The sequence below is a fragment of the Lissotriton vulgaris genome, chromosome 4_1 (assembly GCF_964263255.1).
Source record: "Lissotriton vulgaris chromosome 4_1, aLisVul1.2, whole genome shotgun sequence".
In the NCBI taxonomy this organism is placed as follows: domain Eukaryota; kingdom Metazoa; phylum Chordata; class Amphibia; order Caudata; family Salamandridae; genus Lissotriton; species Lissotriton vulgaris.
Genome location: NC_141691.1, coordinates 314,273,994 through 314,290,516, shown reverse-complemented (window position 1 = coordinate 314,290,516; position 16,523 = coordinate 314,273,994). Strand labels below are relative to the sequence as shown.

Sequence of the window (16,523 nt, the reverse complement as noted above, 5' to 3'; positions counted from 1 at the left end):
TCAGAGCTGTCCTGAAAACGGAGCAGTTTTGTACCTTCCCCCTGAGCAGAGAGTCTAGGACATTTGGGCTATGATGCCAATGTTGCAGCTCCTGTTCTGGGTCTCAGTGAGGATTGCATTGAGGCTGCTGGGGCTCTTGGCAACCTGCCAGTGCAACACAGCAGATGGCACATGCGGGCTCAAGAGCGGTATTGAAAATCTGAGTGGGCACAGTACAGGTACCAGGTTTCAGAGAATTCAAAGGGTATGTAGTGGTGGCTGCTAGACCTTGGTTGGTCGAGTAGCAGACCCCTATCCTTATCACACCCAGAGCTGACGGTGGTCAAGGTTGCATCACTACTGTACTGGGGAGGCCATCTGGACGAGGTGGAGATCACAGAACTCTGGTCTCCAGCAGATCCCTGTATCAGTTTGCTGGCGCTGCGGGCCATCTGCTTGAGGTTGAAAGGTTTGCTATCATCCATCAGAGGGAAGCTGGTACAGGTCCTCATGGACAACACTACCACCATGTGGTTCTGCATCAAGCTGTGTCAGGAGGCTTTGTGCCTCTGGAAGTGGCTGGATCACCAGGACATTTCTCTGGTTGTGAACCACCTGGCAGGATCTTTAAATGGCAAGGCAGTATAATTCATCCGTCGATACCTAGTGGATCATGAATGGCAGTTACAGCAGGGGTTTGCGCTGGGCCTTCACCAACAATGTGGGGAACTCTGTCTCGATCTGTTCACCAGAGAATGTGCAATTTCAGCTTTTTCCATTCAAAAGTTCCCTAGAAAGCTCTCTCTTGTAGAAACATTTGCCTTAAATGGAACTCAGGACTACTGTCTGCCTCTTCTGCCTTTGCCCCTTGGGATTGAGTTCTGTAGAAGATCAAGACCAACTGGGCCCAAGTCATTCTGGTTGCACCGGATTGGTTCAGCAGTGTGTTGCATCCAATACTACTGGGCATGAGCATCAGTTCCCACTTCAAGAGGACCAACTGTTGCTGCAATAGGGCACGGTCATGTACCTAGTGTGCACCTCCATATGCACAGATTGAGCGGCAGCAGATAGTCTCCCTTGATCTTTCTCTTGAAGATGTTAATGTGATTCTGGCAGTCAGGCCACTATCTACAAAATTGGTGTACAGTGTGATCTGGGATAAATTTGTGACTTTTCGCGGCACCTGGCGAATTGACAATCTAAGCTGTCTGAAGTGTTGTTGTTTGTTTTGTCATTGTTCTAGCAAGGACTTGCGTTTGGCTCTGTTAATGACTATTTGTTGGCTCTTTTGTCTTTTTGAGGTTGCCAGGTCAGCCTTCTTTGTGAATCATCTGTTGTGATGAGATTTCTTAAGGTGTACAACCCATTTTTCCACCGCAGCCATTTTTTATGCCACAGTGGGACTTCAATTTAGTTCTCGTTTTTCTAATGGGTTCTCCATTTGTGCCGATGCCCAGCTGTCCAGTATGTCCCTTGACATATGAAAAGTTTTTTCTGGGTGCGATCACGTCAGCTCACCATGTGAGTGAGCCGCAGCCCCTCTCTGTTCAGCCCTCTTATACAACGCTCATCCCAAACAAGCTGGTGTTGAGAACTCAAGTTTCATTTCTCGTAAAGGTAGTAACACCTTTCCATGTCGGGTAATCTGTCGCTTTCCCGCCATTCTTTGCCCCACCTCATCCTTCAAACGTGGATAAAAAGCTGCATCATTTGGACCCAAGGAGAAGTCTAAGTTTCATAATGGATCGTAGCATGGACCATTGGGTGGACGCTCAACTCTTTGTGGACTTCTCAGAATGTCCACAAAGTGCAGAAATCCACCAACTCCAGTTGGGTAGTCCTCTGCATTAAAACCATCGATATGAGCTGGCTAAGAAGCAGTCTCCTTCAGGATTGAGGTATCATCTGTCTCCGACCAAGACTGCTACTACTAGCACACAGAGTGGCTGTCATAGATGTTGGTCAAGTTGCTACATGGACATTACTGTGCAAGTTCACAAACCACTATTGCATCTGTCAGGATGGTAATTTGTCTCGTCTCTCCTGCAGAAATGTTTGGTCTGAGTCATTCCACTGTAAAACCACCTGGGGAGGCACTGCTTTAGCATCTATTCAGGAATCAAGTTAGTATCCATCAGAAGACCAAGATACATACCTTCAGTAAGGCTCTTTCCGGTAGATACTCGTTATTACTCACCGACTCTCCCACCTCCCCTTTCGGTGAAGTGGCTCTTTTCCCATTTAAAACGTCCCCAACATGGAGATCTGCCCCTTGGTCAAGCCAAATTGCTGATGGGCTGTGTGTCTGAGGTAATGGACAAGCCTTAGCAACTGACATCTGCCCACCACATTGGCACTTGTATGCCTGTCGTTCGTCACTTCTGGAGTGGAATGACATCTGCGCAGAGTACTACTTTTTAGTTTTCAGGTCCATTTGGACACCTAATGGTCTATTCAATAGGTGCGGAATCTGAGACTAGATGGAGTATCCATTAGAGTGAGCTTTACCAAAGGTAAGTAACTTGTTCATTAAATGTATTAAGAATATAAGCAGCAACCAGAAAACAGGGCACACACAAAAACACTGACATATGTAACACAGTATTGAAACATTGAACGAGTAATCTCACAATGATGACCGTAATCTCATCAGAAACTGGTAACCAAATAACCCATAAACACTATACAGTGATGAAATGGGCCCGAGCTCTAGCATTCTTGAAGTGCTAATGTTCATAAACGTATCAACAACACAGAGCAAAGCAAATCCAATGGCAACTACTCCATCAATGGTACCTACTAAGGAAGAGAACAATTTTTGGGTGTTTGTGTGTAGATTGATGGCTATGATAGAAGTTCATTGCTCTTTGAGTGTCAAACCCAAAAACACATTGACTTGCAACATATATTAAAAAGTATCTGAGTGCAGCTAAGTCTATAGCCATCGGAGTGCTCGACTGTCACAGTTGGCAGGTGAATGGAGCGCAAAGAGTATAAAAATCACAAATGATGGTGCAAAAGAGACATAGCCATCCACCTTCTCACCTGCAGATGTAGCAGTCAATGTCTCGGGCAACCCATCTCAATCTTTGGTGAGGGTTTCAGTGGATGTTCATGAACACCTTTGTTATAGAAGTGGATTCTTCAACAACATGCCTCTGGTCACTTGATGAGAGGTTAAGCCAGCTTCCAGTTTGTAGGTTGGCTCTCTCCATCTCTGTGGATTGCTGGGTGCTTCTATGCAGGCATTGTAGCAGAATGAAAGTCCTGCAGAGCTTAAACAGGACCTTCAAGCTTAATCCCAGACAGGATGAAAAGGGCTGACTGGAACTTCACACTAGATATACCAACAATGTTTTTTTTCACCCAGGTCCAAGTCAATTTATGGCAATAGTTCAGACTAAGTGAAAGATTTCCAATAATCTAGGCATGCAGAAGCCTGTTGTAATTTCAGTTTGTAGATTGGCAGTCATAAAGTTTTTATTATGTCATGAGATTTTTAATATGTAATGTCTCAGTATTTGTTAGGTTTTAACAAATCTATTGAACATGGAAGCACTGTACAGCTGAGAAGATGGTATAGGGAAAAATCGAACTTGATCTTGAGGCGTTTGCTTTTATTTGTGGTGGATGAAGTGCTCTATAAAGAGATGTGCCTTCAGTTCTTTTCTGATCTGCAGGAGTGTTTGTTTGTCCCCAGTATGTTGTTTGTCCCCAGTATGTAATGGAAGCGTCCTTTAGGTTCTGAGTGCATAACCGAAGAAGCAGTATTACTGGGGCTCTTTTTCTTGCCTATTTACGTCCAGTATGACTACCTCATTGTTGTTTGTAGTCCGCTGGCCTCCCAGTATGTTCGGTTTTTCGACATGTAGGAAGGTATTTTTTATGCTGTTTTTCAGGTGACAAAGTGGATATGAAAAGTAATTTAGGCTTGAGCAACGTATGCTAATTTATATCTGTAAGTAGGGGGTGATTTATTCCATTGATGGGTAAGAAGCACCTTTGTGGTTGCTGTTAAGATGGTCCGTTTGAAGTCTGGACTGACAGCTAGCAGAACTTCACTTATGTGCGATTTGATATTCCATTGTAGAGAGAGCGAATACCAAGCTATGTATGCATTATATTCAAAATGTAGGTTCCTAACCTAAGGTCAAAGATGATGGCGAAGTTAAGTTGCTTTGCATTTGTGGTGAGTTTTTAATTGAATATGTACTGTTTATATTGGATAGCACGTCTTGGATTTTGGTCAAGAATCTCGAACTAAGGGCCAAGCCAACATCTGGGACTAAAATCCCAATTGGCACAGAACTGTACAGTGCACGTGCCTGGCCAAAATAAACTCAACCACCTGCCCAAACCCTACTGATCGCAAGGGGAACCAAGAAATTCTTACCCATTATCTTTAAAAATGTACATCCTCAACACCGCAGTGTAAGTCGGTTATATCAGCTAATGAAGGTATTAATAAGGGAGTTTGGGCACTCAGGTGTTTCAGAATGCATGAAAGGGCATTTGAGTCGTAAATATGCCCATCGCCAGAGTTTGGTTTCAAATACTGTGAAATTCTGCATTTTAATGGGTGCGTTTTTCTGATCTTGTCAACTCCGCTCGAGATGTCTGTATAACTGAGAAGTCATGCTACCTGCATGGCTGCTCCTTGAGCTACACGTTTTATTGACGTGGTAGGAAGCAATCAGGCAGGATATACTTAAGCAACTCAGTGGTAAAAGTCAGCTAATTTTATGATATGAGTGTTCTCTCCTAGTGCATTGGTGCAGATAGTTTCACTTCCATTGCAACAGGAATCTCCACTTGGGTATTTTTTCTAGATGGACTTAAGCAAGCCTTCTCAGTTCAAAAAAATAGTTTATTAATAATCATAAAAGATCACTTATACAAATGAACGAGATCAATACAAAAAGAAAGTATACAACACAATAAATGAAGGAAACAATTTAAAGATGATAAACTGCATATAGAACTAGCTATGATGAAATATGCAACAATTGTTAATATATTAACGTACAAAAGGATGATAAGATATTTGCTTATGAAAAGGAGATAACACAATGATGGGAACTCAGGGAGGTTTAGCGACTTCTTGTTGAAAGGGGGATAGAGGCAGAGAGCGAAGAGCACATGTATCAAAAAATGAAGTAACTGGATCCCAACAGGCTTCCGTTTGGGAGCCAAAGTAAGTGGATAAACATATTTTGTGTCGAGCCTATGGTTGTAACATACAGCATACCACCAAGCCTGATACGAGAGGTTAGTGAGATCCTTCCAAGCCTTGGTAATTTGCTGAAAAGCCACTGCAATAAGCAGATCAACTATTTTTATGCTGAAAGTGCAATGACTCCAAATGGGGGATAAACTACCTAAAAAAATATGTGATATATGAAACGAGTGTGTAGTGCAAAAGATATTATTGATTTGAGACCATACCTTGATCCAAAACATGTGAACCGGAGTGCATTTGAAAAGCAAGTGTAACAAATCTGCATAAGGTGCAGAACAAGTCCAGCACGTATGTAATAGATCAGGATATCTATTACTAAGAGTTAAAGGGGTAAGTAGGAGTCGATTATAGATGAAAAACAAAGTCTGAACAGTATTTGCAGCCCTGGAGGATTTCTGTATCATAAGCAAGCCTTCTGAACCACAGTGTAAATATTGTGATCAATCATTTCTGTATTGTGTTGTTTCGCTGTTAACCGTTTAATGGGTCTGGTGATAACTCACTTATTTTGTTACAGTCCCCTAAACTCTGTCAGCTGATGTGACCAACGTATACAATACACAGAGACAACGTGCATTCCATGTGTGCAGTCTACAGTTTCTCTTTACATGTTAATAGAAGAAAGTCAAGGAAAAGTTGATGCTTAATCATGAAAAGTATAGCATTTGAACTAGGTTAAAGGGATGGCTAAATGAACACAATGTTCATCCTTCTCTTACAGCATTTTCTGGTAATAGCTCCTAGATTCTGACGGCCATGTCCCCCGTCCTGCAGTGAGTAAGCATGTGTGCTGCACTTTTCAGTGCTGGCAGTAGGCATGTGGGGCTTGGAATGAGGTCCTTCATGTAGAGTTCAAGGCTTGGCTACGTCTCGGGAGTGCAGCCACGTCTGTATTGATTTCTATTCTGCTCCTTGTTTATTTCAGGTCTATTAATGCTTTTTTGATCGTGTATCTGTGTATCCTGCTCTCCAAGGCCATCGTGTGCACTACTTTGAAGTATGTCTGGCAGAGTGACCCAGCCAATGATGAACCCTGGTACAGTGAAAAAACGCGGAAAGAAAAGGACGCATTTAAGGTAAATGGGAGCTTCACTCAGGCTTGTGCAGTGCAGTGCACTCTCATATCATTTACATGTTGTTAGGGGCATCTGTTGTAGAGAAAACAAACCCTTCTTTTTACCCAGTCCTGAAGCTCTTAACCATTTTCTTGAGCTGCACTTCCCAATCTTTGTTGTTTTTCACAGCCCACTGAATGGGGTTTTTTATGGCACGGTTGAAGCGCTCACCCATGCCATTACTGCTGGGGTTGTACAGTGCAGTTGTTCTGTGTTGAACACCTAACCTTTCAAAATATTCTGTGGTCTTAACAGATATAAATTGCACCCGATTATCACCAAGCAAATACGCTAGAATATCCTCTAGCAAAAATACTTGATCCAAAAATTGCAACACTTCATTTGTGTCCACTTTTTCTACAATCTAAAAAATGGTCAATCTGGATTACATATCAATTAGTACTATGATATACTTGCGCCCCATTCCGATTGGTCCCATTATGTCATTAGCTATGCACTCCCATGGAGCACTAGGTACATGATTTACTCCAATCGATGTGACCAAAGATTTATCAGCTGTTTTACAGACTTCACAATCCTGAACATATCTCTCTATTTCCACATCCATACCAGGCCACCAATATGATGCCTTCATAGCTTGTTTAGTCCTAACAATGCTAAAATGGGCTTCATGACATAAGTCCATTATTGGTTTACAAAAACTTGTAGGAGGAATTACTCTTTCTTCTCTCCATACAGACTCTTCCTGCATTCCCAGTTCGTATCTAACTTCCCAATAAGGTTTTATCAAATTTCCCATTCCTGCTTTACTTGGCCACCCTGTCCAAATGTTCCCTAATCTTAGTTAAAATGTAATCCTTAGCATACTCAGTATTCCATACCTCAATTTTAATACACCTGCCTTCTATGTTATGTACGTATGCAATTTGTTCTGAATTCCACTTTTTATCTTCACATAATTTTAGTTGTTTACGCATTCTTGAAAAAAATCAGATACCACATTTTCCTTGCCAGGAACAAATTCCACTGTGTAAGTGTAGCCTTGCAATTTAAACAACAGTCTTGCGACCCAAGCAGATGTATTAATTAGGCCGTCAGTGGTAAGTACTTTCACGGTTTGTGGCCACATCTCAATGTGAAACATTTCCCCTACACAAATGCTCTAAAATGATTAGTCGCCCAAAAGCAAGCCAATGTTTCCTTCTCTATTACAGAATATTTCTCCTCCGTCGGTGAAAGTGATCTACAAAGCCTAGTCGATCACATTTTCTTCTCATCATTTCTGACTTGGGAAAGAATACCCCCAAACTCTTACGACTTGCACGTGTAGGGATTACACTGTGGGTCTCCGGGTTAAAACTTTCCAAAGAGGCTACATTAGTAATGAGGGCTTTCACACTACAAAAATCTGACTCGCACTCGGGACCACGCAAACTTGCACTTATTCCTTTTCAATTGTCTTATATTTTACATTCTTGCTGCAAAGTTTGGAATGTTCTTTGAGCAATATTCTGTTAACCCTATGAACAACCTAACTTCGTCATTGCAGCTAGGGGCAGGTGCATTTTTAATTGCATCGATCAAAGTCAGCTTTGGTTTAATTCCCTCATTATTGATTACATGTCCCAAATAGGTAATGTTGTTCTATGGAAATGTACATTTCGAATATTCAGTAGTCAAACCCTGTGAACCCATAATTCTAAAACCTTGCTCCAGGACTCTATTATGCTTCATCCTGCTTTTACCACACACCAGTATGTCATCCTGAAAAAACTTTGCACCCTTGATTTTACCAAATAACTGGTGCATTAACCATTGAAACATGGCATCTGCTAATGCCCAAAAAATGCCATCCTTCTGAATTGGTAACAGCCTTGCAGTGTAATGAATGCAGTGTATTGTTTGCTATCACTGGACGATGGTATCAGGTGAAATGCTTTATGCAATTTTAGATTTAGTTAGGGTAATAGCTTGTTAATAAGGGGGTTGTGTTATATCATGTATAGAATATGTGAACTGCTTGTGGGTTGAATATGGATTGCAGGATGTGAGAATGTATGACAGGGTATGGAATGTGGTTGCTGGTAGTTCGGGACAGAGAGACAAATCTGGCGGCAAGATGGGATGGTTGTTCCGGTTTGCTCCATTGTTATAAACTTTTTTTCCACAAGTACTCTGTGTGGTAATTACTACACAACAATGGTCTCTTAAGAATACAGCATCACATATATATATTGTTTCCTATTTACTTTATCGGTTATTGCTTCGACAACTATTCACTGCCAATCTGCTAGCTATAGTAATGGTCTAAGAGTGATAAGAAAGTGGGATTTACTTGGGTGTGAATCTGAAAAGCAGCAAAGCTCGTAAGATCGTTCGAGCCGGAGATGAATGTCCCCTGCTCTGAATGCACCTGTGAACTTCGAGCACAAACAAGTCTATAAATGTGTAAATGCCCATGTTAGGTTTCCTCCTACAGTTCACATAGATTTTGGAATTTGAAGGGATTTACCAAAATTAGAGGGCGAATGCATGGAAATGTATTCAAATCAGTGCTTAACTTGAGCCGGGTGGTTCTGTGCTTAGCACCGGGAATTAATCAACACCGGCGCTATAGTTTTATTAGCACCAGTTAAGGACGCACTCATTTTTGGTAGGCACTGGAAGATTAAGTCATTTGCCCTAAATCACTGGATGTTGAGCTGAGGCCGATACTCGAACCGGGTTCCCCAGCTCCGTAGTCAGCAGCTCTGGCCAATACGCAACATCCTAGCCACACTTTCTGGTTAGTAATTGGCTCGTTTTTAGGTTGAAGCAATTAGTTTCAGCACTATATACATAAATGTTGATGTGGCATATCAGTTTACAACAACAATAGTGCACAAAGAAAACGTCCAGTTCCAGGGTATATATTTCCTAGTGAAATTTTCTTCTTTATTTTTCACAAGTAGTTTCTTTACATTTCACATATCATAGCCTCCTAGCCAACGCGTTTCATTTCCAACGAGACTTCTTCAAGGCTTGAACGTATGTGATGTATCATATTCCTTAAAAGACCGTAAAATTCAGATCCAATGGTCATGGGATATGTATATGTAACGCAGTTCTCAACTACGGCATAATAACCGACCGCATGTGTAGTCAGGATACAATTTGTTCCCTCTGAATAGTTTCTTTTCCCACTGTTTTTCCAACTTCAAGAGGGTGTTTTCTGACTGGTTCATCTAACTTAATGTATATATATATTTATTTAGCCAAATGCCATTACACCAAACAAATAGGCACTTTTCAGTCTGTAGCACGGCTGTAGTTCATTTGCCCATAATTGCAAATATTGAGGTGCTACTTTTCGGACCATTCATTTCATTATTGCTGTTGGGGGGAATGTCCCCTGCGTGTTAGACCTGGTTGTACCCCTGTGTTCGTGACTGCACATGAAACTGGTATCCACTTTGGCACTGGCGTTACAATAATCCAGTGTGTGCGCAGACCCTTAGGCCTTCCTTGACCATCCAAAGTTCTCACCAAGTGTCTCTGCCATCAACCTTCAAGGCCTAGTGCTGCTATTGCCACCTGAAGTGCCCTCCCAAGAGGAGCTGCTCCATCGGTCTCAAGTTCTAGAACTACCAAAGACAAGCATCCCTCTACATCGACTTTTAAGGCCAGATCTGCTGAAGATGAGTATCCATTTGTATCTGCACTTAAGGGCTGCAACTGCCAAAGATGAATGCCTGCGTGTGTGGGCTGAAGGCTGTGACTCCAGACAAGCTCACAGAACGTGTTACTCAGCGCACGTGATCCTAAAGGGAGCAGGACGGATGTCCATGGGTACCTGCCCGGGGTCAAGACTGACATGAACTGACTTCTGACAAGCTTGTTGGATTCATGAGCATCACTTAGCAGGCAACGCAGTACTGTCTGCAGAAACCGAAAGACTGTGCCAGAACACAAGCGAATGCAAACTGCTGCTGCCAACGTGTGACGGCACAGGCTTGTTGGGCCAAAAGACAATTTTTTAAGTAATCACCAGTGATTTGCACTTGTGTCTAGCCTGTGCCTGTACCCATATCGTTGCCCAGGTCACTCGAGTGAGAAGGGGGGAGGAAGCAAGCATCATAGAGAAATGTTAATTTCATTAGACTTGGTGGTCAAGCTATCTTACTTGTGCTTTCTGGGGATAGATTACATGTCCTTCTCTCCATCTTGCAGCAAACCGCAATCAATTATCCAAAATGACGTGAAGAAAAGTTTTAAATACCTCAATAGGTCTTGTCGGCTGTTGAGGTTTGGTTGAACAGAAACAAAAGAAGGGGGCGAGCCAAGCATTGTCCAGCAGCAGATGAATGCAGATGGGCCCGCTCATGGCCATGGGTTGTGGCAATCAAATGTATGGCCCCCATCCCCTCCTTGTGTTTGCAGCGCGGCAGTATGGGCTTAAACCGCAGAGCCCAGCCATAGTAAAAGTGCCCAACAGGGGGAGCTTTACACATATAATACCATCTTTGCTTACATTTAAGGGATGTTAACAACGCACAAATGCCTTCACCCCACCAAACCTGGTTGGTTTAATCACACTTGTTCCCTAGCTCATAACAATCTCAAGCTAGCATTAGAAGAGCTCCCGTGTGATAAGAAAAAAGTAATTTCAGCTAGAAATGCTCATAAAGCATCAGTAGCTGCAAAGGCGGCAGAAGTCAGGAACAAAGCCTGGGAAGATCGTGGAACTGCAGGAAAGCTGAAGGATAGTAGCCCATTTTGGAGAGTAGTTAAGCATCCATATTTACAAAACAAAAGTATGGTAGGCCGCAGATCGACAGTTTTCCCAGCTCACGCATAGGTCGAGCATTTCACCAATATTTTTTTGCCCAAGCAATCCTGGTCAGGGTCAGTTGGGCGCAGAAGAAGTTATTTAAGACCTAGAGGCTGCCATTTGCTTGAACAAATCGATTGATGGAAAGGATGGGGTCTTGGCAGTAAACAATAGCCCAAAGGTAAAGCGCCTGGCCCAGTCGGAATCCCTATGGACTTATTTAAAACACATCTTTCATTCTGGGCTCCTATGATCACAAATGTCCTGAGAGCTGCCATTGCAGGCACACCAGTTTCAACTTGGCAGGAGGCAATAGTTGTCCCATGTTTTAGGAAAGGAGACAAAGGCCTCGTTATAGCCTTATAGCCCGCCGTAGAGGGCTATACCGGATATTAAAGGCCCTCTCTAGCGTTAAAGACCCGAGCCAAAGGCGAGGGCCTTTAACAAGGGAGAGGGACTTTAATAGCCGGTATAGCCCAGCTATGAAGGGCTATAAGGCTATTAGAACATTCTGCCACTAGAGGGCAGAATGTTCTAACAAAAAAGAATAAAGCCTTTGGAATCCCCTCAGGCTCCCTGAAGCCTTTGTTCACAGCCAGAGCAGTGAACAAAGAAACATTGGAATGTTGGAGCTCCAGGCTTATACCAGCCATTATAAGCCTGAAGCACTCCATTGTTTTCAATAGAGCTACCAATATTCCAATGTTCTAATAGTTGTTATTGCCCTGTTATGTTGCTAGATAGCACTGTTAAGATCTTGGGCAGGGTACTACTCTCAAGACTCGAGGAATGGACACTTCAGAACAAAGCCCTGTCGGATGTACAGTTTGGGTTTCACCCTGGGCTGGGCACTGTGGATCAGTGCCAAAATGTACCAGTTATCACCATGTATTTCTTTAGATCCTATATGATGTATACAAATAATCTAACGTAATCACCTTTGGTATGTGTAGTATTTAGTAATGTTGTGTGATTAAAGTACTTTATTTTACTTAAAAGAATAACACTGGGCTTGTCAATTCTGTGTTTGTGTTTGTTGTTTTGCTACTGATGTCTGAACTCTAGCCCCCCACACGACCTCCCCAAGATGCTTGTGAGTGCTCACCGTCACTGTCCTGAGAGTCAAGTGTTGAAAGAGTTGTACTTGGCCCAGCTTGCAGAATCTTAATAGTACCGACCCATGGATACCAGTGGTAAATGCCCTCACTCACCATGGTTAAAGTCCAGTAACTCCTAACAACCCTGAGGATCCTCAAAATGGGTCTGTCAGTTGTCATTTTCTGCATTTTATTGATCTCATTTTATTTACATTGCACTTGATTATTATTATCAGTGTTCTTGTGACATTTCTGCTGCTTTCTGGGAGAGCCTTCATGGCCTTTGTGGATTGCTCTGAGTTTTATACATATACGGTCCCAGATTTCTGAGTTTGCAGTTCCAGGGGACCCATAGACCCTGAGGAACCCTTGGAGGAACACCCTTCAGCCCTTCCTTTGGGTCATTCCAAGATGACTATGGCCATATTGTGCAAGCTATCGGAGGAACCCTGGTCAATGTGTGTGGTGACAGGCAATGTGGATGGAGCAGCAGAGGGAGGCCAGGGGGACTGACAGTGACCGTGCCTGAAATGTCAAGTGTGGAATTAGCTCGTAGCGGTGTGCCCTTGCTAGGTGGCAGTGAGGTCCAGGGTCACTTTAATTGATCCCTTTTTTGGAAGAGGACAATGCAGCCTGCCGCACAGTCACAGTGAGCCTAGTGTGTGAGGTGATATACTGGCCCTAAGGTGTAGAGAGAATCGGTAACTGAAAAATGTACCCAGTGGGGTCATGAAGGGATTACATCTCAACTCAGATGGCACAGTCCTACAGGACCTCAAAGTATTTTGGAGGGCTACATCCACACTACATTCTGAACTTTTGATGGTGCTATGGGACGTTGTGGTTCTGCAAGTAGCAAGCCTCTGGCTCACACTGTTTGCAAGCAGACTGCGTTTGGTTCTTTGGAGAGGCTGCACTTGAAAGTCAACAGTAATAAACTGAAGGAGACTGCTGTTCAGATCCAGTCGGAGTCCTAGCTGCAGTAGTGTAAACCTCTGTGCAAACACTAGAGAACAGGGCTCCTCAGTTGCAGAAACTGCCTCTGAAGATCCTTGAAATTTAAATGTTGTGGCACCACATATATAGTGAATGTTGAGGACAGATTGGAAAAATTGAAGAATACCAGAAGGACTGCCATTGTAGTGTAGTCTGGTTGGCCGAAGCAGAGGGCCGAGGTGGCTTTAAAGGAGTCCCTGCAGATCAATTGTTGGGAAGCAGTGATCGTTCAGATGGCGTGCAACTGGCAGAGGTGAAGTGGACGAAGGGACTGCTGGTAAAGGGGTAAGCTGTCCAAAGACAGTTAATAATACTGGGGACATTCGGTAAGGAGTCACAGGTTATGTGGTGGGCCATGAAGCAAATGTGAGTGATGTATTGGGGAGTAAACTGTTCTTTTCGTATGTTAGCTTTCGCACTTTGGAGAAGTGTGGCTCAATGATTAGAGCGACAGACCCTGATGCAGAGGTCTAGCCCGGGACCTGGGTTCAATTCCCCGCCTCGGTGGGTCTTGGGCTCAAAAATTCCACAGACCTGATCATTCTCGCCTCGGTGCCTAGTCCAATCATGGAGTCCCACTCTGCAACTCTGGGCAATAGCTTGCTTAATCTCCACAACGGCCCCCATAACGCTACGGATGCCTGGCCTCCACCTTGTGGGTGCCCAGGAGTGGACGCCTCACAGGGAAAGCCAGGATGGGTTCCACAGCGAAATTCGTACAAGCGCCTTGAGACCCTTGCGGGTGAGTAGTGCGCTATACAAGTATTAATTTACAATTTATTTTTTACTGTATGGAAGAGGAGTTTATTAACTGTTGAGTACAAGCCAGCCTACTGTATTCCTCATGTCTGAGATTTATTGTCAGAGTTGAATTGTTTGACAGCTTACCTGACTTCTTAGGAATAAGAATAGAGGATTGCCTTACAGTGTTGAAAATTAATGCTTATAGAATCCCCCCTGTACCGTGTTAGAATTTTGCTGTGGATTTTATGTAATAGAGCTGCCCATACCTGTCATGTGGCCTGGTTCCTGTGATGCCCTGGGCTCGGACAGCTGTCCTCCTTTATTGGGAGTGGGTTTAGTTTTGGTATCTTCCTATGCTGACAAATACAAAACCTCTTCCTTTTTGTAGTTTTACCTTCTCTGAGGTTTCTCTTAGCCATTGAGAAATCCTGACCAATGTGATTTTTAGGTCTCGCATAAGACGGCGCTGTCTCTTGTAAGATATATTGTTATTTTACAGTGGGCTTAGAGCCTGCCCATTGCTCACCATTGGTTGACTTCACTGTCACTTTCATTTGCTTGCTCCTTATTCATCAGCTTCTATGGGATTTCCTTCCTCTTGTGTTTGTCCCTTCCCAGGAGCATGGACGCATTGCTATGTCCTTACATTGCATGGTGTTTCCAGCGGGGAACATCCTTTACAATGCAACTCTTACCACGCAGTGCCTTTACGACGCAACTATTACAACGCAAACCATTACAACGCATTGCGCTGGGGGGCGCTCTAGGATAGGGAATAGATTTAATTTACTATCCAACACCTTCCCTAGTGTCCACGGGGACTGGAGTTGGAATAGTAAATTAAACTATTCACTATCCTGCACCCCAAAGCGCTATGCGTTGCAAAGGTTTGCGATGTAATACTTGCGTTGTAAAAGCATGCGTGGTAAAAGCATGCGTTGTAATGTCATACATCCGTTTCCAGCACTACCTTTTTTGTTGTAAGCAGTCTGCAACAGTGTATGTGTTTCTACTCCCCCAAACTGGGCTCCACATTGTTGTCTTATGACCATGTACTGTGCTTCTCCCCTCTCGTCAGTGATACTTCTCCCACTCTCCATATTTGATATGGGCTCCTTGTGGGGCCCAATCAACTCTCAGGTCACCAGATAGAGACTAATAACACCCTTGTGAGTTTTCTTTGACGTGCATTGCTCAGATAAAAAGCTGAGAATTGTTCCCAATCTTCCCGACCCATACTCACGAGTGCTGTGCGCAGAGGCCTGGACTTGGTTGCCTGCAGGGCCGGCCTTAGGCATGTGCAAGCTGTGCACCTGCACAGGGCCGCCAAACCCAAGGGGCCGCCACGCCAATATATATACTTAATATAATAATCCTCTGAGGATGGATAGATATTTGCGTGGCGGCCCCCAGTGGCAGGGATTTGGCGGCCTCCGGCTCTGTTCCATTTCCAAACACCCTGACCCGCCCTCTTCACTGGCGTCAGCATCTCTTCTGGGGCCTCCTCTTCCAGGGCCTTCTTCCGGGGCCCCTACCTACGCTCCCTGCCCAGGGACACCATGAGCCTAGAGCTGCCCCTGTTGCCTTTGAGCTTCACCGGTGCGGCTCTGACATGGGCCCGATTCTGCTCACAGTCTGAGACTGACTGCAAGCTGCTCATTAACAAAAGGGGGTCTTCTAGAAATGCTTGCCACACCAATATATATCCTTAATATAATAATCCTCTGAGGATGGATAGATATTTGCGTGGCGGCCCCAGTGGCAGGGATTTGGCGGCCTCCGGCTCTGTTCCACTTCCAAACACCCTGACCCCCCCCTCTTCACTGGCGTCAGCGTCTCTTCTGGGTCTCCTCTTCCAGGGCCTTCTTCCGGGGCCCCTACCTACGCTCCCTGCCCAGGGACACCATGAGCCTAGAGCTGCCCCTGTTGCCTCTGAGCTTCACCGGTGCGGCTCTGACATGGTCCCGATGCTGCTCACAGTCTGACACTGACTGCAAGCTGCTCATTAACAAAAGGGGGTCTTCTAGAAATGCTTGGCTGTGTGCTGGCATTGAGAGCACACCCCTAGCACAAGCTTATGCTGTACTTTTGGGAGCGTCAGCTTGACAGTGGCTTTCCAAAACAGTTGAAGAATGATTACATTAGATATGAGCAATGTTTTAATTGTCACTACATCAAATATTGCACTATATATTTGTTTTACAATAAAAAGAAAGTGACGAAATTACAGATTACGCATTACTCAAAGTAAACCCAGAACCAGTTGGGGGTGTGGAATAGCGCGTCTCTACGTCACTTCCTTAGTTTCACACACACTATTGATCCTTCAAGGGACTAGTATAAACAATGCTTTCTGTTATAGTTTTCTGAGCCATTTTCAGTTTTTTTCTTTTAACGAGTAGAGAGCGTTGGTTTTCGAGTGTTATGAAGTATTTGTTTAAAAAATTGAAATGCGCGCCTACATTGTGTTTTTTTGCGGCTTGTCTTGTGAAGCATAATTCAGCACCAGCACACACCTCCGCAATTACAGTATGAACAGTGCAACATCTGCTTAGTATTTATGTGAGTAAAGTTATTCC

At 43.8% G+C, this 16,523-nt stretch overlaps 1 protein-coding gene across 5 annotated transcripts in view; it reads left to right on the top strand.

Annotated features, from left to right (window-relative positions):
* Positions 1–16,523, top strand: part of ATP11C (ATPase phospholipid transporting 11C (ATP11C blood group)) — an 828,266-nt gene that overhangs the window by 477,122 nt on the left and 334,621 nt on the right. For all 5 annotated transcript variants that reach the window (XM_086918646.1, XM_086918644.1, XM_086918645.1 and 2 more), the window contains exon 11: positions 6,147–6,297. In XM_086918646.1, coding sequence (XP_086774772.1) covers positions 6,147–6,297 — 151 coding nt within the window. The remainder of the gene's footprint in view (positions 1–6,146; positions 6,298–16,523) is intronic.